The sequence below is a fragment of the Orbicella faveolata genome, unplaced genomic scaffold, assembly GCF_042242905.1.
Source record: "Orbicella faveolata isolate gen_17 unplaced genomic scaffold, um_ofav_v1 contig_24, whole genome shotgun sequence".
In the NCBI taxonomy this organism is placed as follows: Eukaryota; Metazoa; Cnidaria; class Anthozoa; order Scleractinia; family Merulinidae; genus Orbicella; species Orbicella faveolata.
This window is the reverse complement of record NW_028301552.1, coordinates 10,218,260-10,243,811: the sequence shown is the minus strand read 5'-3', so window position 1 is coordinate 10,243,811 and position 25,552 is coordinate 10,218,260. Positions and strand designations below refer to the sequence as shown.

The 25,552-nt window shown below is 38.9% G+C and overlaps 1 protein-coding gene across 1 annotated transcript; it reads right to left on the bottom strand.

The window, feature by feature from the left end:
• Nucleotides 1-5,535: 5,535 nt before the first annotated feature.
• Nucleotides 5,536-24,360, bottom strand: LOC110060944 (polycystin family receptor for egg jelly-like). Its single transcript, XM_089292275.1, has 19 exons — nucleotides 23,949-24,360; nucleotides 22,761-23,150; nucleotides 22,202-22,282; nucleotides 21,780-21,826; nucleotides 21,501-21,720; nucleotides 20,876-20,998; nucleotides 20,550-20,675; nucleotides 19,545-19,673; nucleotides 18,513-19,215; nucleotides 17,510-18,086; nucleotides 14,655-14,870; nucleotides 14,317-14,454; nucleotides 13,646-13,840; nucleotides 11,965-12,189; nucleotides 10,765-11,484; nucleotides 9,970-10,206; nucleotides 8,377-9,690; nucleotides 7,655-7,823; nucleotides 5,536-7,177 (listed from the first exon to the last, which is right to left on the bottom strand). Exons 1-19 carry the CDS (start codon nucleotides 24,358-24,360, stop codon nucleotides 5,706-5,708), a joined length of 7,494 nt encoding a protein of 2,497 aa, XP_089148401.1. The 3' UTR covers nucleotides 5,536-5,705.
• Nucleotides 24,361-25,552: the final 1,192 nt, after the last annotated feature.

Here is a 25,552-nt window from a genome sequence, read left to right as displayed (position 1 = left end):
TATATCATTCACAAAGCAATGAAGTGATGCTAAAACTATCTTTACTGCGTAGGTCGTCTAAAATTATAACAAAATTTGAAAAAAAGAAATTTTAAACACATTAAACAGTAATGAAATTCAGAGGGTATATAACTGCTCCATCTTATATAAACAGCCACCATCTTGGATACACTCCTTGAATCTTTTTATTTTTCAGAAATGCTAAGAATGTAAAAATATCTACATGAAAGCCTTTTTTTGATGTGTGTGGGAAAATTCCAAATATTGAAAAGCTCGGCTGTCAACCCAATTATTTTGACAGTTGTTGTAGCATGACTTTTGTGCCAAATTTCCCGATAATTGTCACATTCATGGGATGCACGGTGGAGTCTCTCACAGGTTACATTTTTCCATTTGCTTTGCATTTAAAGCTGAAGTATGGTTGCCATGGGAACATAAAGTTCCGAGAACAATAATATGGCATAGAAAGTTGCTCCCAGGTTAATTTTAGATAAAGTCACAAAGTGTGGCAGTTCCCCACTTAAATATTGAAAATGTTATAAAAGTTTACATGTAAAGTAAGAAAGCATAAAGTTCCAATGACAATTTTTTTGATCTGAAAGGAGAAAGACTACGTAAGAAACTATGTTGGCTTTCATCGTCCAGTACACTTCGTTTGCGCATGCGTTTGTGTCGATATTTAGGAGATTTAATCCCATATTCCAGCCCGTTGAAGTCAGTTCACTGTTTTCCCTCTCAACCGCCGGGGTTCTCCCCTTTTTGATAAACCATAGCTTTCAGTTATTTTATGTTAAAATAACCGGAAAAAATAAATAACAAAAAAATAATTATGACAAGAATTGAGATAAGAACAAAACCAAAACAACAGAAATGCTTCGGAAACTGATATGACATGTAAACATGAAGAATTAGGTTTGATAGCGTAAGGAATTTTCATAGTCGGCTTTTTTTTATGCAGTTATGCCGAGAACCAAGTACCTCAACTCTTACATAATTGAATCACTTGAACTGATTTAAAAAAAAAAGAGTTTGCCTTCATAACAAATTCTAGACAATTCTCCAGCACTTATTATCTCAAATTAGTGATGAATATTTAATTAGCACCCTTTCAGTAAAACGGACAATTAAATTAATGCACAATAGGTCCTTACTTAGAAAAGTTAATATTAAATGAACTCATGCTGAGTGACTTAATGACATCTAGCGCAAATTTCTAGGATGCATTAAACAAGAACAAAGATCGGATTACCCATCACACTCCGTGATGGCGTAAATCTCAAAGCTTTTTCATTTGAATCTTGTAATAGAAGAACATTCTGCTTTTATATAAGTGTTTCTGGAGCGGAATAAAAACAGAGTCCGTTTAAATTTTCACAACTATGTGCTTTTCATTTTTTTTTTCCAGCTGTGGGCGTAATCATTTTTTTTTTTTTTTAACAGAATAGAAATTTCATTTCGCAAACGCTCATTCTGCCATTAACCATTCTGTTAAACGCTTAACTCTTCATTCATTGAAAATTCAATTACCTTTTTTAGTGCTCTATCAACTTTCCATTATAGCCTGTTATATTCACCAATAAAACGTACAATTGTTCAAGGGTAGTCGTTGGCAGTTAAAAAAAATGCTACATGTGCAAGTTAACGGCGTATAACGTGATGATTTCTGTGAACAATCTACACTTCACACGGCAAATGCAATTTTGATTTTTACTGACAACTTTCGGAGGTATATTGAAGTTGCACCAAAATCATGGCGAGAACAAACATTTAGACAAGCGATCACAGTGTGTGACTTGAGGCCCGTGAAAGGACGACAAAGTGACATCGTTTGCGTTAAAATCACGAAAAGATTTCATATTCAGACGGTGGACAAGCATACTTTCCTTAACACATACGTGGCCTCATTATTGTGGATGAAACGCCTTTTTATAACACGTCCCTGAATGATATGATTAGTTTAAAAATCGTACCGATTAAACAACTGAAAACCAAAACAAACCTCCATATGCAAGTCCTCCAACAATCACCAACAGCAAGGCTCGAATAAATAACCAAAGGGCCGTTTCCTAAAATTGCAATCAGAGTGATCAATATGCCTATTCTGGCATATAAAGAATATTTAAAATGCCCTTCAATGATATCATTGGAGGCGTAACTTTCAGGACCAGGTATACTTTAAAAGCCAAACAATGACGTGCTTCTTAATTCAAGCTTAAAACATCAGACATAAAAATCAGGCCTACTTTAATTAAAAAAAATATATACATATAAGAGCTAACGCTCCTACCTCCATATTTTCCGACAGAGAGCGATTGAAGCACGGATCAGCTTCAAGAAAGTTCGAGACTTCGCTCTTTTTGAAGCAACATCATAGTTAACGTCTTCACCGATGGGTGTATTGCTTTCAACTGAAGCAAAACTTGTCCCGTGGAGTTTCACATTCGGATATATAAACTGATGCATTTTTAACCATATCTCCTTAGAAACTGCATTTTCCAGAACATTCAATTTTGAGAGCATCGTTTAAAGAGGTGAATGCTGTTATGACGCCTGCAATCAACAAGGGAGTATACATATAGATGCGGAGATTTATAAGTGTGAAGGTCCACGACTGTGCACATTCTTTCGTTTTGTGCTCATACCCTTTGCTTGAAATGAATAACCGAATGTTTCTGCTTGTTCGTTCCGCGATCAGCAGTAGGCGGCTACCATATGTTTTGTGCACGGTCAAGCTAAAAAAGTGAACGAAAAAAACAATAGAAAATTTTGACGGGCCTCATAAACTATGCTAGCGCTTGATCAAGAAATCATATTCTCTAGTGGCTACAGATTAAGTAATTCCTTTAATACGACAATTGGAGAAAGTGATTATTTAATTTCTAAAGGAGCGTTTGTCCTGGGTTGGCTGGGAAGTAAAACACTTTGATTATCGCCTTGAAATTGATAAAGGTGCATTAACGGCAGAGAGAATTTAGTGGGTAACCTAAGGCTGACGCTTGGAGAGTTAGCCTTCCGTTGGAGCAAGAATGTTCAAAAGGGAAAAACCAAAATCCTCCTTTTAAGGGTGAACGCTCTATAGAAATAACAGTTTTTCCTAAATTTTGACATTAGCGGTTATTTTCCTTTCTCAACGTTTATGTTGATAATCAGCTAAGCAAAACTAAGGAATTGGAAAAGGGACTAATTAAGACTGAAAAGCCAAACAGGTGGTATATTCGATCACGAATCTAATTAGCCAAAAGACTATGATCTAGAGTCTCTTGACTTAGCATAAGTGTCGTAGACGCAGCATGACAGTGCTCGGCCGCTCCACAAAGGTGGAAGAAGATTTGCCGTGAAGATAATTTCTCTTATTAGTCAGAGTAAATGGCACACTAACGTACTAGCGATTCTAACTTCAAGCAAGTTGTTTGTTTTTGTTTAACGTTTTGATAAAGGCAATTTGGCAAATCTTTTTCCTGAGAGATCCAAAGTAGCGGTTTGTGTTGAAAAAGAAAGATGAAAAAGGAAGGAATACTCTGTTTTATTAATGACTGAGTCACATGCAGCGAAGAAAAGGAAACTTATTTTTTTTTTCTGGATTAAGTGTTGGGCAGGAATGAAAAGTTTTGCGCCTGCCAAGCTATAGGGTCTGGCAATGTAAATCTGTCTGCCACCGATCAACTGGTGTAGGGAATATTAAGATGGTCAACAAAACAGACCAATCTGTATGAAAACTAAACAAAGTCGTTACGACACCCCCGTTATTACGGCTGTTGGCTGAGACGAACTTGATGGGGCTGTTTTCTTGAGGTTTTATGTATGTTCATGTGAACCAACTGAGTCGACTTGTTGAAGACAAAAACGAGATTGTTGAAAGTTGTCGTTCTGATAACACCAGGCGGCTTTAAAATGCAACAAACAAACCGCACAAGAAGTGAGATCACAGACGCAAAGGCAAACTGTGCTGCAAAGGCAAACAGGCTTCTGTAATTGGCAGAGCGTCACCGTTCTCCCCCCCCCCCCCCCCCGTCCTCAAAAAAAAGAGTATTTATCTGCGAAAATATTTGGTCGTTTGCATGCGACATTGTCACGGTTCAAATGTAAACTGTATTGTGCAGTCTCTGAGCAAGCCTTTTTCTTTAATTGTACCTAAAAATGATTCTGTTTCAGCTCAAAGTACAGTAGAAGTTTGCCAAAGGCTATCATGATTAGCTGAGGCCTCATGTATGTGTCGCATGGCGCTAAAAGGACAGACGATGACGATGATGGTGGTGGTAGTGATGATGATGATGATTACGCTGAAAATCTTAATATGGTGAACTTTATTGAAAAAGTTGCATTGCACAAAAAAAAAAAAATGAAAATGTCTCAATCCCACTTGATGGAAAAACTGAACGAGAAAATTACTTTGACAAAGTCTTGATATTAAAACGGTAATAAAGTTTTCCGTAACACAGCGTTAAGTATTTTACTAAAATATACAAGTTTTAAGTTAAAAACCGTCCAAAAACCAAATTTTCTACCGTTAAAAATAGTAGGGTTTAGCTCATGGTTGCATTGAAATGACTTAGTAAGCTATTTATAGCCATTTACAATTCATTACTTCTTACAACTTAACGATTGCTTCCACTAAATTACAAGCTTTTAGCTATTAGTATTTTTAATATAAGATTGGCTATTTCTTAAATCACAAACAAAGGTATTGTTTACATGCTTACAGACTTGGAATGTTAAATATAATTTCAAAATTAAGGTTTAGCCGCATGCATTACAATTAACCGAGATTCTTCAACCACAACTCACAGCAACTTTGTGACTAATTTTTCTTTGAAGGATGAATGTTATAAAACTTCTCACGGTTGGTAACGTTTTTTTCCCCTCTTGGAATTAAATTTGCGAGACGTTGGAAAATTAATTTTATAGGCTTGGTCAATAAAAATGTACCGATGTTTAATATGATAAAAGAGCTTATTCCATATAGGCGCCATGTTTGTTTAACTTTGTATCGCCATGTTACGCTCTTAGCGTTGAAGGATCAGTTTTTTTCAAAATTTAGGCATTTTGGTGTGCATATCTAGAAACCAAACGGCTTGTTTAATTAATAAGTCAAGATTTCGATTAACCATTCAAAACTAACCTCAGTAATAAAGTCAAGGCTGTATAACTTTGTTCTCAAAACTATTTTGTCGCATATGCTTCCTGCACTCTACGTGCGAACCGATTTTTCCGGGATCTAAGATGCACCATAATATGAAAAACCGGCCATTGTTAATAAGGTCTATTAACATCATAACATCAGTTCTATACTTGTCATGCAACGCTTTCGAGTGATATACAATGGAATTTCCCAGGAGTCACTAGTTTTTTTCGGTGTACACATTATACCAAGAACATACAAGAGACAAGTGGGATATTTCATGGTATACCACGAGAGAACATTGCACAACTATTTTATACCATGCCGTCGAACACACATACAACGGCTTCCCTGTATTCTGGTTGGATCCCTTTTGTGATATACGAACTAATCTCATAAAAGAAGATCTCCTTTCTAGTGGGGGGCTGGGTGGGAGGGGAAGGGGGGCGGTTGTGTTTTACTTACCCTGCCGGCTTTTCTTCCTTCTGCCATTTCTTCTTTTTTTACCCAAAATAAGGGGGAGGGGGAGGGGGGCGGCCCCCCTCCGGGCCCCTCCCCTAGATCCGCCACTGGTTTCTAGACTTCTTTAGAGATGAGTTGTTTCGCTTTTTGAGGAGTTCATAATAAAGCTAAGGATGTAAATAAACTCAGCTTCTTCCTTTAAATGATCAATATCCACGTTTTCTGTGCGTCGGGCAAGAACAGATAGCCTTTTTTCCAATTTTTCCAATCTTTCTTCCGTGCTTTGAAAGATAGTTTGGGAATTTAGACAAAACGGTTCTGCATCAGAACTGCACATGTTAACAAACGTCGTGTCGTCACAAAATAGCTTGCACTCAGCTCGCGTTTTTCTTCCTTGGAAAATGTCCATGAATCGTTCACCAATGAATCGTGCCATTTCAAGCTCTTCCGCACTTTCCTCTGCGTGTGTCTTGGCGTCAGTGTACGACTCATTCAGAACAGAAACCAACATATTCAAAAGTACTATAGTCATAAATAACATGTACATGAAGGCGAATGCAGGTCCAATAAATCGATTTTCGTTACGAAGGTCATCGAGAGGAACAGCTCTTCCTAACAGGAATTCAAACTGGGAAATGACTGCTTGCAAGAAACTAGAGTACACGTAGACGGTTCTGCCGAAAAACTGCATTCCTGTGATAACAAATGCATTAAATACGATAAAGAAGGAAACTACAAAAGAGAGTTGGTAGCCTACGGACTGACGGAAAGAGGAAAACAAGTAAATTACATAAGGGTTAAAACGGATAAGATTCAAAAGCTTCAGTGTCACGGTAAATATGGCGACGGCGATTGAGGCATTTTCCCAGCTTGCCCAGTCTAATGCTGAGTGAAAATGTATAATTTCATAGGGATTGGCCTGGATGGCGTTGATGGTCTTCAAAACACTCTTTGATCTAATCATGTAAAACGCCACTGACGTTAATGATGATACAACCATGAAGAGATCAACCATATTCCAGACAGACTTAAAAAATATAATGCGTTGTCGGCGCAGGCGGATTACCATCGCGATTAAGTTAAAAAGTACCATGGCAATAAACAGGAACTGACAAATGAGATAAAACATCAGAGCTCCGGACTCTGTGCTGTACAACTCAAGAGTATCAACCTTGGTTGCTGTATAGGCAACACCAGTAGAGGAGGCTTCGTAAAAATAAGTTGCTATGCTGATCAAGTTTGTATTCACGTTAAACACGGCAAATTCTAGAATAACCGCTCTGGTCCGTCGATCAACCCATCCATGGCCCAGGGTCTCGCTTAATACACCAAGAGCAGTGTCTTCCTTGTAACCCATGATAACAACGTAACCACCCCCTCCGTATATGTTGTAAGTGGCCTTTATTGGGCCATTGTTTAATTCCTCGGCTGTTTGATAACGCCACGGTTTCGGGCACATTAGTAGAGATTTAGGCCATGAAGTATTTTGGGGAATTGGCTTCCAACCCGGAAGACTTAGTAAGGTGGTGTCCTCGTCTTTACTGGAATATCCATAGTAGCAGTCTGCGATAACTTTAGGTCCTGATTGACAGGATCCTTTACAAGAACGTTTATAAGAAATATGTATTAGTAGATTGTTATAACTCAACATCTGGTAGTACTTGTTTAATAAGTGAATAGGCAAATCCCATTTATAATTCCCATTTACCCCTTCAGTGCACTCACTGTTAAAACGGATCATGCATAGAGTTAAAACGAATGACATAAACTCAGCTCCAAACTCCTAATTTGAATTTCAGCCAACGACTTCGATTTCCGCTGAAATCGATCATCTCAGCTCACCTCTTAGGCAAAGCTCACTTGAGTGGGTTTACAAGGCCATTTCTGTAGTCTGTGGTTGGTAGACTTCGGCCCACAGTTTCAAACCTTTTTAATTTATTTTTTAAGGGTTCTCAGCTCATTGTTTGCCGTCGTAATTATGGTTGAAATTGGGAAAAGACAATCATTACTTGAGTTTTTAACTCAGTTAAGAGTTGGCGTGGTTTTAAAGATTCATTTTGAAATACTCCTTACTCCTTTTGATTCTCAACTGTCGCATCGAAGGCATGCCGATCAGTATGGAATTCTTGTTGGCGGTATACACGTCTTTATTATCTTTAAATCCATTATACCACTCGCAGCTGTAAATATTGGGCAGGAACTCTTGTCTTAACCATCCCCACAAACTGTTCGAGTCAGTTACCTAAAATTGATGAAAATAAGACTAGAGTTATTGTTGATGTGTAAACGTATATGTTTTCTTTGCTTGCATGCTTTCAGGTGCTTTTTGCAAAAAAACAATTTGATGTACTTTCCCTTTTTTGATTTGTCGCGAGACCACTACAGTTTGCAGCTCTTTAGTAGCCCTGTTCAGAACCGCTTTTTTGCATTGTCTTTTAATATCCTCTGTTATGTACCCTCAAAGGGTATATAATACATCCAAAAACGTTTCCTATAGTTCTCCAACTTTACCCCATGATTTGAGAATGACCGCCGCTCAGGATCCGTTATCGCGCCTTGGGTTTCTTTATTTTCCAGCACATTCGGAAACAACAACAACTTTCTTTAAAATGACAAGGCGGACTCGAAATAAATCACAAACAATGAAAAGGAACCTATTCTACAAAAGGAACCTACATCTGAAAATATAAAAACGAAACCCCACGGATGTTCTGAATAGGGTTGACCTGTTGCCTCAAAAATACTATATGATTAACAACTTGTTATGTCACATTTTGTACCGTATCAGTGCCTACCAGGTCAAAATTCGTGAATGGATCTATCAACGTCCTTGTCATCAGGAAACGACTGTCATTCTTGTTTCCGTAACACACGATTGCCAGGAAAAATACAAATGTTAAATGTAAAACAACGTCTCTCATCACTACTGCCAACTGGGCCTCCTTTTTTCTTCGCTTACGTATCGTTTCCAGCTTATCTCGTTTAAAGCGTGCTTTAGGATCATCACTGAGAAAATCAATGTCACTCTCGTATTCATAAACTCCGTCAATTTTCGCATGTGAATCTTCATTGTTGTCTTTGTTTCTGATCATGAGCAATGAAACTATAGCAACAGCTAACAAAACCTTTGTTGGTTGTACAACAAAAATGTCCTGACATGACGAGATCAAAATGGAAGCAAGCCATTGCTCAGCAACGTCTTTGCCCCACATTAAGCTATAAAATACAGTGAACGTTGCAGCTGTTAGAGTTGTACTGAAGCATAGAAACCAAGCGATGAGTACACAGAGATGAGGCAATATGCAACCGGTATCCCTCATTTCATCTACAAGTTGTTGCGCCTGATAATATTCTTTGTATTTGCATCCCTTTCTTCTTCTGGGTCTACTAGACTTAAATAGGAAAGCAATCAAGATGTTTACTGGTGCAATTATAAGTCCACTTTGTACTCCAACGACAATCTGTCTCCAAGAAAACTTGAAGGGTCCAACTTGTATAGCTCCTTCTGATTCGCCACCAATGTTATAAAACATAGCATTAGCAATCATGGCACTAAATAGAACTGTGAGACAACACGAAGCTCTCTGTACTCGAGTGAAAGTACTGCAGCATGCTTTACCAAACACTGACATCCACAGGTGACTGTCGGCGATTTTTCTTCCAAAACGGGAACGTACCTGATCTGGAAAGGATGAAGCACCCTCATTGCCCACGGTAACTTCTATTTCCCCATCATCTTTTTCCAACGCAAGCCATCGATTTAAAGGGAACACCCACCTTTCCTCAGTCTGCCTGTCTCTTATTACTACTGTCTCTACAAACCAAGAAGGGTTATCACCTGAGTTGTCGTGTTCCAAACTTATTTGCGTTAAACTTCCCAGAGATCTGTTTGTAACTAAGACAAATCCATCGATACTTCCCCGAGCAAATATTTCACTTGTTTCCCATTTACTTCGAAGTGGAATCAGTTTTAGCTCATCCATTTCGCCCTCAATGCTGATTGTAACGTTGGCCGTTGTTCCTGAATTTTTCCAGACACCTGTGCTTATAACCATGTCGTAGAAGTAAGTACCTTCTTGGACAATACTTACTCTTCTTGGAGGGCAAATCTACAACAAATATGAAAAATTTGTTACCTAGTTAATCCTTTGTGTACTTATTTGCAGTAAGTAGCTATTCTCGGCAGGGTTTAACCGGCTCGTCGCGATCGTGCCATTCTTGTTTCCACACGTCCTCTTTTGACGATTATATATGTGGTAATTAGGCCAGGCTGCCTTTAAGGCTTAAAAAATTAAGAAATTCTGTGCCCGAAAAAGGTACATGTGTACTGAATGAGAACTTTTCCCCGGGTAGGAAAAAAATAATATCACCTTTAAGGCTATACAAACCTTATTTTTATCCCTCTTGTCCGCCCTTCTTGCGAATATTAGCACAACAAAATAAAAAAGGAAACCACTTGCAACTGTCACAAGTACTGAAATATTGCCACTTTCACCAAGCCTCGTAAACTCAAGGAAAACCTTGTCAAAGTCAATAGGATTCGGGGTCTGAATGAAGTTTCCACCAAAGTAAGTCAAATGATTGCACAAGCATTTAAGATGAGTTGTGTTTGAGCTGGATGCAACCTACGAGAAACGCAATCATTATCAGCAGCAAGACTTACGATATAATGATACAGTTACCGTGCGTGTTCGAGGCTATTATCTCCCAAAATTATTTACCGCGTGATAATCTAGGGCGGAGGTTATTTGCTCGTACGTTTCAGTTTCAACCCAAGCATGCGATTTCAAAACTTTAGAAATCATCTCATAATAAGGGATGGGGATAGATTACATTACAGGATGAGATAGCTTCCTGTTGATAGTGACGTAATATAATATGACACTTAACGATATTCAAAGTGTGAGCACAAAAATACAAACTTGTAATCATGAAAAAAAAAATTACATGGTAATATCAAGAACCGCGTAAAATTAGTAAACTTGTAACACCATGCTGTTTTTGTTGCTTTTTTTTTCATTTTCCTAATCAATTTGGTCTCAGTGCAACTTATTTTGGTTGAGAAAGTCATAGGACATACTCCTATAAATAGGTCTATTATAATTTTCGGGCCAGAGAGTAGCTTAGGAGACTAAGAACGATTCATGAGATGACCATTAAATAGAAACAGTATAATAATTTACCTTGCAACCATTTGAGGTCCACTTTTCTTTGTCTTCAGACCAATACAGACAACTTGATTGGGTAATACTGAAGGTGTAGTTGACATCTGTCAATGGATCATACCGTGGAACATCTAATTTCGTGATTCCTTTAGGAGGTGGATCCTTGACACCAACGCATGAACGTCTTTCACGACCATGACCGAAACATGACCGTCTTTTCCTAGCATGCTCGGTGGCGTTGTTAGCTTCTCGAAACAACAGACCGACGTAAAGGAGACTTGGCTCAGAAGGTACTATTGTGACAGAACGTTCTTCAAGAGAACAGGATGTTGATTTGCTTTGCTGATAATCTGAAAGATTTCTACATGTTGACGTGAACAGAATAGTAAAGTTGTGATCAGAATCTTCGATCGTAGGTCTTGATCCAAATTTAACAAAAAATTTAATAACTGTACCTCCTGCCTGCACACCGATTCTAATAGCAACGGGGACATCTGCTAATTCTGCGTAATAACTACGGATGGACATTCTGTTAGGCTTCAAAAAATAATGTTCAGTTCCGTTGCTGGTGTTTGTTGGACGCCCCGAAAGCGGAATGACTATCTCAATGTAATTATCAAGGTTAGTCACGTTAATCTTTGTCCCATTGACGCTTTGAAGATCCAGGCTGGTCACACTTGATTTGACCTTCTTGCTGCTATTGTCCCAGGTGAACGGATTGAAATGAATAGCTCTCATCTGAAAAGACATGGAAGGTTATGTTTTATATGCCTGCAGATAACTTCAGAATTTGGAGAAATATTACGTCTTTTACTGTACTATTTGTGTTGCTGAAGTAAAGCTGAGCACAGAACAGTGGACATCAATGAAAGAACCTTAAGTGTTGTTGTAGCTTTGTGGCTTTTTCCTTTTTGCTACCTTATTGGTATCTTTTTGTTCAGATCTCGGTCCAATTAATTTTCTATGGCTCATTGAGAGGATATGAAATACGGTACTATAAAACACGTTAGGAAAAGGTACGATGCGGCGCAATGCCACTTGACATTGCGTGGTACGATTCAACACGATGCCATACAACATGACATAACCATGCAACATGCGATACTGTATATGATACATAACATGTAGTACCGTACCGTTCCATGTGAAAACGGGTTACAAAATAATGCCTTTTATGTTTTTTCATCAGGAGTCAGACTAAGTTCCTTAACATCTCACCTTTGCATTAATATTACCGCCACTCATTTGCCCTAGGTTGCCTGGCAGCTTAAATCTTGACGTTCCTTCCTCCATGTTGAGTCCATTGATGTAGTCACTGGAGACCTTCTTTAAAGCGACTGCCAACTCCGGTGTTTTGATGACAAGAACTTCAGACGGAACCAGGCGGGCAAAAAATGCATCGTTCATGGCGTCCAGTTTTTCTGAAGCTTTCTGCACATTTTCCTACAATAATAACAGAGAAAAAAAGTCGATAATACCCACCCAAAAACAGTCGGAGACACCGTTTTGATCTGTCCACAGACTAGCAAAAATATTAACCCTGCGCGTGGGATATAAACGAGCCAAAACGTAAGGTGGTGGGGCTGGGGAGGACAAATGAACGTCTGTGGACATACTCAAACCGTTCCTGGGCAACATATACGCAATGTGGGCACATCAGCATAGCTACGGAGAGATGGTATATGCCAGTTGAAATGATCACATCCCTAAAACCAGTAGCGTGATACAAACTGGTTTTTATGCAGACATTAGTTTTGTCTGTACAGTGCCTTATTATGATTTGCGAAATTAAAGGAAACCTGTGCATCATGATCAGAGCCACTTGCTCAATGAGGGACAGTTTGACAGGAAAGCAGTCAACGCTGCCATTTAAAGTGGTCTCCACCCCGTAAAATGTGTTTCAACAATCTCTCAACTATGTTACTGTGAACAGAAAGAGAGTTTAGAAGTTGAATCGCCTTGATTTCTGTTTTGGCACGATCGAGGTATCGATTTAAAGACAATAATTTCTAGGAAAATGTTTTTTAAGACACAATTGCTATATAATGTGATCGTCTGGGTGACAGAGGTTCCAGGTTCAACCATTCGGTATATGATGTTATGTGTCCGGAAAGAGAATGTTTATATATTACTTGAAGATCAAGCTCTATGTTTGATCTGTACTCGTGAAGATATATACTAACAGGGACCCGAGGTGTTTATTTTATAAGAGTTTGGTGTTCAGCAGTTAACCCTTTAAAACCGAAAATTTCACAAAAAAGGCCGTTTTTAACTTAAGGCTACCATGACGCTAAACGGGCCGTAGTTTGGCTGAAAACCTTTTTTTTTGACCAAAAAGATAAATTTCCCGATAAGCTACGAAAATGTACAATATTTTAACTTGGTGCATGCTCATAAGCCAAAATTTGGACTTTTTTGTGATTGCCCGTTCCGAATTTTTTCTTTCTTGGACAAGAATTGAACTGCGCGTGCCTTTTATTTTGTGCGCGCTCATGTGACGCCATGCGAGAAAGCAAGAGTGAATTAGAACTCTTTTACCGGTTGTTTAGCGAACTTTTTCTGTCAAATTTATTGTATCTAGGCTTAAATGTTTGAAAGCAGTTTGCACTACGTACACCAAAGTGATTTAACGCGTTTTAAGATCTGAAGAGGTTTTTGTTTTTTCTTGGGGTTACTTGCGTCATTTTTGCACGTGCGACTAATTCTGACGTCAGGAGGGCAATCGTAGCATGCGCCACTGAGCCTCGGAAAAACTGCAGATAGCCACCTTAACTGGAAAAAATAGCGAAACCACACGCTGAACAATTGAATGTCTACAATTGATTATTTCGTAAGTTTCTGATCCAAGAAAACCAAATCATCTTTTTCTTTTACGGTTAATTGGATTATGACGTTCTACCTTTGAGGATGACTGATTTTCCAAAGAGTCGCCATTAGCTTGACCTGCACCTGCTGCCGACTGAAGAACATTCTTGAGACACCCTGTGACACTTGCAGCTGATTCCTCTAGCTCACTAGAAAAAGGTTCCTCCATGTCGTTAAGGACTGACACCAGTAAATTTGTTGCGCTATCTGTAAGTTGCATTGTTAAATTCTAGTGGGAAAAAGTAATCATTAATATAAATTCGCTGTGCCGAACTATGTTAAACAATATTAATGTGAGACCGTTGCACGTTTTCGTAAATGCTTTAGCGATATAGCGGAATTTAAAGGGTGCACTTGCAACTCCTGCTTGAAAATCTCTGTTAAGGATTAGTATTTAAAGTCTTTTTCCAGCGTTTTAATATCTCATTTTGTGATCAGTTCTTAGATCCTATTTATTTGTTGCCGAGTGTTTTTAACATGAACCTCTGGCTCGGAAGATTGTGCAAACACTTCCCACGTTTTCGACATTAAATAAGTTATTACTATTACTATATTACGTTAAGTAAAAGATTTTGTTTTTTTTGTAACAAAACTGATTTCCAGCTGTATATGCCATTTGTCATTTACATCTATTTTTCTTTCTTTTGTTAGTTTCATTGTTTGTTAACCCATTGCTATTCCTAGTGTCCTTGCCATTATTCTTACCATAGCATTCTTACAGCTATCACAGCTCTGATTTTGTTGGTTTCTAGTTGCCAAGTTGACCACTGCCATGATCGTTCGAGACATTTGAAGGCTCGTGGGTGTTATAGAAGTGAACTTCTCCACCAATGTGTTCGAAATCTATCCAAGAAAATATAAAAAGAAGATTTTAAAGAAATTCATATGTCTCTTACGACGAAAATATGAATATTTGAATTATGTTGCTCACTTTTTGTTTAGGTAGAGGTCTAAGAAAACTTTCTAATTTTTAATACCAAGTGTGAAGTATAAGTTTTCCTGTTATAAAGTCAAAGTTTTGTTTCTGATATCATTGCACGTACTAGTGTTTTTGTATCGTTGTCCAGTGTTCTTCCACAATCTGTTTTCTCGTTAGACGACTTTAGGACCGATCGAGCTAGTGTTGCAGCTTGGCTGATGTTACCCCTCTTTAGATATTCATCCAGCCGATTGCCTTTCCCAATCACAAAATTTTGTAACTTTCTTGCAACTTCTGCTATCTGTGAAAGGCAAGGATCCAATTTGGAGGACGGTTTTACCTGTATAAAATCAAATGGAGCCATGATTTGGTTACATTCAGTAACCGTTGATTGGCATGCAGTCTCTAATGTCTCGCCAAAGAAACGCTGAGAGCGTTTCTTCGTTCTTTCCACTTGAGTAGGTTTTGTTATGAAATCCTTCACGGGGGAAGTAGTCCGTAGCGCCGGAGGTTTTGCCACTTCAGTTTTCATGACATGAAACCTCTAGGAGTATTTCTATTTCCTACTAGATTAGATGCAATGATTAATCGCAGGGTTACCTCAGACATTACATTCGTCGGTATCCAATGGTAATTAATTATACACCTAGGTTGAAAAGGGCTCTTTGAGAGAAAAGTGTCTTCCTCAAGAACACAACGCAATGACCTTGGCCGGGCTCTAAGCCAGACTGCTCGATCCGGAATCACGCGAGTTAACTAGCAGGCCACCTAGTCTGCCATGCTTTAGGCTATCAGTCTTTATATTTAACTTTGTTGACACTTAAAGCCGCCATAGAACATTCATTAACTATTCAGTCCAGTTGTATGGGTTATATTCAAGGTAATATCAATGTTTTTGTTAAGTTAATAAAGATGGTGAATTTTAAGCTCGGTAATGAAACGTGAAGGTGAATTAATCAACATGACACGAACGTGGGACAAAGAAAAATTCTGAGTCCCCGACAGGAATCGAACCCATGACCTCCCGAACACCAGGTGGGCGCTCTATCCACTTAGCTACGAGAACTCATGGAGAGCAAGGTCATTTAACTGACTTCATATATGACAGGTGTCCTGCATACTGCTAGGATCAACGCTATCGAAGTCATCGTGAGTAGTGATAAGTCAGTAAAGATGACCTGTCATATATGAAGTCAGTTAAATGACCTTGCTCTCCATGAGTTCTCGTAGCTCAGTGGATAGAGCGCTGTACGGGTCCGCAAATGATCCCAGGACCGCAAATGATCCCCAAATTGGACCACAAATGATCCCGGACCGGAAATGATCCCCATTTTGGACCGCAAATGATCCTGATCAAAAAATATGGAATGGCATGGATGGTGGGATGGTGCGGACGGGGAATTGGCGTACGTTAATACCGATGTTTTTATTTAAGCCAACTTATAATTATAATGGCTTACAACTTGACTTTTTTTTTCATACTTTCCACTAAACTTTGTTGCTAACTACGATGCTATGAATATCACCACTCAATCATCAAAACACGACTTGGCTTACATTTCTTTGCAATTCTCAGTAAAATTCTGATCAGTGCAACATACGCTACGTATCCTCCTTTGTTACACATTGATATTTCGGTGTTATAGTTAAATCACATTTTATCAGCCATTAACGCCACTCGTCTAAAGTTTTAAATTAAAATCTAACCATGAAGCAACTATTACAGAAGACGCTGTCACCTGAGTACACCCACAAGCCTACAACGCCTCATCACTCTGTAAAACACCTAGTGTGCAACACTGGAAATTTGAACAAATTTATTTTATAATTGTTCCTTGGTCGTATTTTGGCTTTAATTCCTCGGAAATGACTACTTGAGTATTCTAAGAAGCCAAAATTCCAAGCTACAGTTATGAAGTTCAGCTTCATGACCACGCAAGGCCAAGGCTTGCACTTCGTTTTGACAATTAGCTGTTTGATAGATGTTTGATACTATCGCCACCGGGATTTCGAGAATGTTTACAAGTATGTGTTTTTCTAAGACTTCTAATTCAATAGATCGTCTTCACGTGACGTGTTTTTATCCTTATCAGGCATAAGAGGCGGTATATTTATATCTGTTTACAATTAGCGTGCTTCGTTTGGAAACCAGAGCATTTTGAATTTCAGAGTTATGGAGCTTGCGTGACACAAGGCTACGATCGGGTTTGTTGAAAAATATATACTTATCTCATGATTTTGAGCCTTTTTAGAAGTTAGAGCATTAGGAAAAGTGCTTATGTAAATGCTTGTTTGTTTAGTACTGATAGTCAGTCGCCTAGAAAGCCAAAGTAAGTTCTAGATGTTTACATTATATTCCGGCCGCCATATTGGTGTACCACGGATGTACACCAACATGGCGTTTTCTTACTGGACTCTGTAAACTTCTGGGAAACATTTACGACGAATGTCTGACGTTTGGGGAAACGCACAGGCCTAAAACTTGGAGAAGTGTCTTATTTAGTTATCTACTATAGCGCACATCACAACTTCTTAGCTTTTTCCATTGGTTGGTTTTCGATTTATTATTTGTTATTGTGTGACAGTGAAAACGATCTGTACCCTTCAAAGAACAAAACAGCAACTGTGGAAAGTTTTTTTGCAAAATGATAAAATATGTTTTTTAGTTCATTATTTTTGAACATGTTCTCACCTTCCTCTGATATAAATCCATGCCATTCCTTATTTTTTGATCGGGATCATTTGCGGTTCAATTTGGGGATCATTTGCGGTCTGGGATCATTTGCGGTCCTGGGATCATTTGCGGACCCGTACAGCGCCCACCCGGTGTTCGGGAGGTCATGGGTTCGATTCCTGTCGGGGACTCAGAATTTTCCTTTGTCCCACGCTCGTGTCATGTTGATTAATTTACCTTCAATGTTTTTGTTTTTACACAAAACAGAGACAACATGGCAAATCTTAAATCAAATAGCTGATTACCTTGACAAACAATGTCTCTACAACAGCTACACCAACGCTATTCTTGATAATAACGTGTATTTGCAACTGGTAGTCGTCTTTAGGTAAACCTGCCGGAAAAAGCGCTGTTGCAGACTTGGAAGAAGTGCCATAAGATATTGGCTCATCTCCGAGACGAAACTCATAAGTCAATGGCATATTTTTATCTCGCCATTCAAAACACGCAGAAATGAACTCAGTCTGAAGTGCCACACCTTCATCGACCGAGGGAGCACAGTATCCGCTGTGTGGCTTTCCAGCTGTCTCAAAATCGAGCATGGCAAAGCCTTCTGCTCCTTCTGGTGATGTTACGAAAAGCTCTAATCTGTATGTGGCGTTGGACTGCAAAGAATTTTTTTTTAAGATCATATCGGTCGCATTCACTGCAGTTGAGGTCATATTTGGTAAAATAGGAATAACGTCCCATTTGTTTGATTTGTCATTCAATCTTTTTAGTTGCCATTCATAAACTGAACCACTGCAAGGGGAACTAAGGCACTCTGATGTCACTCGAAGCTTGTTCGAGGCAGACACTATCTTGCCACAATCTACAAAGCATCTGAAGAAACATAAATATTCAAAATTGATTAATTATTAATTTCGCCTAATTAGGATCGGATTATTCCCTCGATGTTGATGTATAAGATTTGTGGTAATTTGTCGCAAATTAGAAGTGCAAGGTACAATATTTTTTGAACCACACATGACTATGATTGTAGCGCACTACGATTTGGTAGTTTCTGGTGCTAACGCTTGAATTTTATTCCCATCATTAGGCCTAAAAGCTAAAAGGCTGAGATGCAACGATGCCTACATTTTAATAGCAGCAATGCACTTTCGTTGTTTACTGTTTCGCTGGCAGAAGAGCAGGGGGCGAAAGGTATCTAACCAGGAAAACACCTTAAACTGTGTGGCTGATTTGTAGTTCATTGATGGACTCGTGTTACAAATTGCTGTGGTGCTTGGCCTTGCAAGTTTTAATTACCTTAATGTCACTTGAGGTATCTCTCCGGCTGCGATTTCAAAAGACATTTGAGCAACGGAGCTTCTTTCATCTTTGGTAACATTTAGCCTCAGAACATATGCGTTTCCAATATCAAGTTGACTAGGATCAATGCTTATAGCTGTGGATATTGAATTCACAACGCCATAAAATGAACCGAAACAATCATTGCTCACGGATGCATTATCAAGGCAAGACCAACCAAAGTTGAGCCCAGTATTGCTTCCAGGGCCAATATCTTCATCGTAACTTAGCGAGCCATCAACAGTAGCAATTGCTACAGATCCCCATCGAACACTGCTTCCACCATCAAGAATGGCTCTCAATGGACCTGAAATAACTTTGATAAAGCCATAGTTAAAAGATTTAAGAGTCTGTGGGAACGCTGGATCACCGACCGTATACGAGGCAGAAAATTTGACTTGATAGACACCAACAGGTATGGATCTCCTGTTTATGGTCCACTCAGCAGTACCTCGACTTACCAAGGTTCCCTGTGCTGACCCAGCGGAAGTCTCGAGTTCTGTTTCATTAATTATACGCCATTCCAGTGCACCTTGCAATATTTCAACGTCACTCGGTAGTCCCTCAATTATGACTTCTAGGGCGCTTTTGGTAGACCTCTTAACAACCGTGGGATGATACATGTCAGTAGAAATGTCTCTGATTGTCACTGAGAAATCCCCTGTTGATGAGTTACAAAAGAAATCCAGACCAGTGATAAATAATGAATGATAAGTAATGTCTCAACAAGGAAATGATCAACACGGTTTTCACGGCACTTTTAGACCAAGTGTTTTGTAAAAGGAACATTGAATTATGATGTTCAATGGTGAAGCAAGGTTTGTATGTTTGCTAAAGAAACCTACACAGTTTCTAATTGAAATATGTGAAAAAAATTATACAGTACAGTTTGTAACAGCGTGGCATGGAATATTAGAAAAGTCAATGGCGCAAGAAAGGATTTACGGAGGTTACGCCCGAAACACACATCCCAGAACAATGTTCACTTACCCAAAGGCTCACATAACACCCCATCACCAGTGTAGCTTTCCCAACACTTGCAGGTGAAGGAACCTGGAGTGTTGGAACAGTGAGCCACTCCATGGCAGTTGTGAGTTGCTATTGCACATTCGTCGATTTCTGTAAAAATACCGTCACATTTGTTGTACCCAACGTTACACTCATGTTTGAACATTGAATCAAATCTGTACCTGGCGTAGAGAAGCTATCGATGGGCATGTTAATTTTTATTTTATATTTATGCTTAATTATTATACATGCACATTTCGGGATTCAGAGCTACCTGTTCAAGAGTAACAATAACAATAACAACGACAATGAAAATAACAAAAACTGAACTTAGCTCTCAAAATTTGACGTAAGACCTGTTTTGAGATTGCCATGACGGCTAATGTGTATGGCTCTCACTTCTTACCCCGTACTCCATTAAACACTGTAGTACCTTATTCCATTTTCTCAGTGTGACAGATCCAGCTTTAGCAGAATGGCAATGATTAGAGGTCTTAATACTATTCATTCTCCGAGGGAGGGTTCGGGTGATGGAGAGGCTTTTGAGGGCCCCACCAACTGAATAAAGTCCGAATTTGGCCACTTTTCCCAAATTTATTTGGAAATATTTTGGTATGATGTGATTGATCAAATAAAGTAATGTTGCCATGGCAACTGTACCTGGTGAAATATGCTTTGTCGCATTTTTTTTTATTTTGCAACACGTAATATTTCTATCCCTCTTTGAAGGAACTCTTGCTTATCGTAGGGTTACGTTCCTCAGCATCAAAATTCACTGGTACTCATTTATACACTTGGGTGGGGAGAGGCACTGTAGCACTTTTCAAAGAACACAACGTAGTGATCTTGTCCAGGGATCCAACCCTGGCCGCTCAATTTGGACTCTAGGTCGCTAACCATCTCACCAACGCGTTTCCCAGACAATAATAGTATACGGTAAATATCGAATAGTTCAAACATATTTGTTTCTTCGTTGAATAACCATACCATGACATGTAAAGCCGTCTCCTGAATATCCTTGATGACATGTACAGTTGAATGAACCAATGGTATTCACGCATTCGGAGTTCATATCACAGTTGTGAGTTCCATTAGGTCTGCATTCGTCGACATCTACAAAAAAGGAAGATATTAAAATATAACAAATAAAAAGTTACGTTATGATATAATATGAAGTCACAAATATTCCAGAATGCATTGCTTAGCACAGCCATCTAACTGCCAGACTACTTCATGAGTTATATATTAGGTTTTTAAGTTAGCGAAGCTTTTCTTCTAAACTAGTCTATGAGGATGTACGTGGAAACACATACCCACACATTGTCGACCATTTCCAGTGTGTCCATCTTTGCAACTGCAAGTAAACGCGCCTTCTGTGTTGGCACAGGTCGCATCTGAGTGACAGTTGTGAGCGTGGGTCGTGCATTCATCAACGTCTATAATAAATTAGATAACAAGTTAGATTATTCTATTTTGATTGCTCTTACTCATGATATATTTGAGGACCAAAGTAAAGAGAACATCATTAACATTTTGGTTTCTTTATTTTTTAACACAGATACATGTAGATTTCATGTTACCTTGCGTCTTCTCAGTAACATGTCTTAGAACACGTCAAAATGTGGTAAGAACACCAGTGACACACTCGCCTACGACTTGCGCGCCACTTTTTTTGTTCTCACTACATTTTCACGTCATCCTCAAAAGAATAGATGGTGTGTAGCGTAGCCAATGAGAGAACGGCATAGAATGCTAGTAGGCTTATACTCAAACCCTATAGCAACTCGGAAAATGTTTTCTATTTCTTTAAAAACAGTAAATAACTACAAAAAAAAAAAAAAAACAACAAAAACAACAACAAAAACAAGAAACAAAACAAAACAAAGCTTCCACGAAGTTTGTTTTCTTGGGCTATAACGTTAACAAGAAACTGCTCACCACTACAAGAAATGCCGTCGCCGGTGTATCCCTTGTTGCAAGCACAATTGAAAGAACCAATGGTGTTATTGCAAGTCGCCGATGAATGACAGTTGTGAGCATTGGTTGTGCATTCGTCAGTGTCTGCAGATAAAAGCAGTAATATATCACGAGCCTTAAACATGATAGTAAAAATTGAAGTCAGCAATTGCAACTGCGACTTTAGTGAGTGAAGCTGCAACTATAGTTTATGAGCACGCAAATGTAATTTAGACAGCTTCCGAGTTAGCTGAAGGATACCTCTAAGAAATAACGAATATATAAAGTAGGAAAAACGTTCAGCGGAACTGTTGTGTAGGAAATCTTATCGCAAAATTGAGGCAGTATCGAAACGAGAGAAGACGGCATACAGAATGAACTATAGGTAAAGTGCCACCGAAAACACATGTGTTTATGAAATTCAAAATCGTCACCAGCAACGATTTCGATGACGATAAAGATTCGAAAAGGTATCTTTGCGCAAACAAGATTCCATTGCAAGACAGTAAAGGCAAATCGTAAGTTAAAAATTTCAAAGGAAGTCCCAGGTGAGCAAAGGGTTAGGTGCATCCTGCATTGCAGTTTTATGTTTTGGCGATTGAATGCTCAACGTTTAAATGTGATAGAGGAGTAATTCACGCAGATCCATAATCCTGAACTCATGATTAAGTATTAAAACTAACCTTTGCATGGAATGCCTGAATAGCCTGCTGAACATGTGCATTCCGCTGAACCATCGCTGGCTGAACATGCGTCATTTTCATCTGCACATGGAAACAGTTTTGCTTCATTAGATTTCGAAAAGATAAGCGAATACTAAACATATAAGAAAAACACAAGCAAAAAACAAACAAACAAACAATTACATTACTACACGATATAACAAAATTTATTTTTCTGTCAGATCTATCACAAGTTTTGACGCCGAATGAAACTGACGGATAATCGTTTCCTTTGCGCAATCGTTCTCTTGACACGACCTGGTATTACAAATCACAATACAGTTTCGACCTAGTTCAGGCCGACTTTAGAGCTTAGAAATGGCATCGACCATGACAAAAGGCGTGCTTACTTATGATGGCGACAGTGACGGTATATGAATGGGAAATCAGCCTCAACGACTCAATATAATATCGATATTACCATGATGAAAGCATTGCAAAAAGATATAGCTAAGAAAGATGCGTAATGCAGCAAAGTTCCACAGTAAAGCAAAGTAGGGTATCTGATGACAAAATTTACCTTTGACACCACAGTAACGTTGACTACAGCTAGTTGGTTTCTGTAGTTTATAAACGTAGAACCCGCTGCAGTTGCGTATGTCAACCGAATATGTTATATAACAACAGCTTGAACCCCAGTGCATACACGCAGATCTCGTCACCGTCTCGAAGGCGGTGCTGGGATGATCACCGCCATTGATCCAGCTAGTCATCTCGGTGTTGCAAGTTGACTGTGGAATGCAATAGGTTGCCATCATAATCCCAGCCTCTCCCGTGAAACGGTACCACTGGTTGTCGGTAATGTTATCAGCATCGCAAAGCACATTACCATCATCATATCTCCAATATCTGTTGGCTTCATTAAGTTCGTTGTACCCTGACGGCGTACATTCCGCTGGTATACCTGGGACTGTGGAGAAAAAAAAAATATCATTGAACGTTTTATATGAAACTGATAGATCTCTTTAAATAGCATTGGCTAAGGATGCCTGCATAGGTCAATGTATGGAAACGACTGTAGTGAGAAGAGAAGCGGACAAAGCATAGGCACAGCACTAGGGACCACTGCGGCATAGGCCGAAGAACACGCCTACGTTTAGGACGCAATGCATGGGAGGATGAGGATATACATATATAGTGTGTCACCTAGTTTTGATTGAAGGGTAAGTACTGGAGTTAAGGTGAGGAGGGTTATCCTAATAGAACAAACAGGGAAATCATGGAGAATGTGTAGTTCTCTAATTGTTGCGCTTGATTGCACTTCGTTAATGTAGCTCAAAATGGCTTTAGACCCCTTCCATACTTTCATATCACAAGTTCACTTTAGTATAGGATAGTATCAATTGCATTTGAGATATATGAAGCTGGTGATAGCGTGATGACAGGTCACATGATGTCCTCATTAATTCACTATCTTGGGTTTCATTATTTCCTCAGAAAGTCTGAAACGTTTAACAAATTGACGTCAGTTTTTCATGCGTCTGTCCTGTTATTGATCATGAATTTCGTCATAACATTGTCAAAGTAGCTGTGGATCCACGAGGACAAGAAATGATCCGCAGGACAAGAAACGATCAATTAAGGAGCTGGTATGTATTAGCACGCGAGAACTAATTTTGATATTGTCAAGGCATCGTTTTGGAAACAATGGCTACAATGGCACTAAAAGAAAAAAAGAAGGAATTGCATGAATCAGAAACACACTCACCCACGTTTGTAACGCAATACCCCAAATTACATGTGGGCGCGGGCGCCAACTTATAAACATAGAAGTTTCCACAATTTTTGACTTCAATTGACGTGGAATAAGTACAACACTCTGTACTAGTGCTGAAGCACGCTGTCCTTGTCACCACACCTTCAGCCGTTGTGGGGTGGATTCCATTTAACCAGCCAGGATAGCTGGTTCCGCATACATCGCTTTGTGGCTGCGGGCAACTTTCCGGCAAGTAAGATCCGGCATCCCCAGTGAGTCGGCGCCACTCAGAAGGCAGAGTATTGTCACAAAGGCCTTGGTAGGGAAAACTTACATTTCTGCCGGCAGAATCAAATGTCGTGTGCGAGCTGCAAACGTCATCAGCTGCATATAAAACACATGGGGCATTTTCACGTGACCTCATCAAATTCTGAAATCCAAAACTTAAGAGCCACCAGAGTTTCTGTCCTCATAAGACGAAAGCGGTGGTAAAGTTATATTTGTCTGCAATATTTCAGCTCAATAGCGTTATTCGTTTGGAAACCAGCGAATTTCAGAGCTATAACGACGCTTGACATAAAGCTACGATTGCGCTGGTCGAAACAAAGTTAAATGCATACTTTTCTCATGATTTTAACTCATTTCAGAAATTAATGTATCAGAAAAGGTTTTGTGTAAATGTTTGTTTGTTCACCAGTCGATCAGTCGCCTAGATAACTAAAGTATGTTCCAGATGTTAGTATAATTTTCCGACCGCCATATTGGGCAACACTCTTGTACTGGTCACAGGATGGCTTTCGATCAAGAGACTTGGGGTGCTTACCATTTACAGAAACCATCCGGTTGGAAATTTCAGGCAAAAACATTAAACAGTTGAATGCCACGTTGCGAGAGAAGGAATCGCTATAAAGTATATCCATATCAGTTAGAGAGACTTAAAAGAGCAGAAAAATAGCATCACCACAAATCACAGCCCATATTTTTAGAAGCTTCCCAAACGGAATGGCGCGAACCATTTGATTTTCCAACTGGAATTTCCGGTTTTCTCATGTAAATGGTAAGTACCCTTGCTTTCGATTTAATTTTTTATTGCGTGACAGCGAAAATCCTCTATTAACGCTCTTTAACATTACAACACGAGAACGCTATATCCAGAAAGCCGATATTTTTTTTTCGTTTATTTGCTTTTTATTTTTTATTAAAAGTGAGACAGCGTCCTGGTGGATAAATCGTGTCTTGACAGGAGCCAGGAGCTTGCCGTAAACTTGCTCTATTTTTTGTTTTGTTTTGACATATATGTATATAAATAAAATGAAAAGCCAAAGTTTTTTAAGAAAAGGAATATCAACTCAAAAAATAAAAATAAAATTGACCACAAAGTCCTAAATTATACCAGAATGGCAAATTTGATTTCTTCCTTCCAACTCAATGTTTATGATATGTGCCCATAGTTAGTAGACGGGACTCCAGTCCTCTCTACTAACTATGATGCAATCCATTTCGATCCTTATAATTCTGCCGGTCTTCCTCAAAAACTTTGTTCTGTTTCGTTCTGTAGAATCCTTCTAACCAATTTATTTGTATATTTATGCCACTTGGCAATATATTTTGGAATC

What these genes read in the sequence shown, in the direction of transcription:
- LOC110060944 (XM_089292275.1), bottom strand. Translation starts at nt 24,360, where the DNA reads ATGAGGTCACGTGAAAATGCCCCATGTGTTTTATATGCAGCTGATGAC. An exon ending in ACGTTACTGTGGTGTCAAAG is followed by an intron (nt 22,283 to 22,760) that starts GTAAATTTTGTC and finishes TTCCATGTGCAG; the next exon opens with ATGAAAATGACGCATGTTCA. An exon ending in GCGGTAATATTAATGCAAAG is followed by an intron (nt 11,485 to 11,964) that starts GTGAGATGTTAA and finishes ATGTCTTTTCAG; the next exon opens with ATGAGAGCTATTCATTTCAA.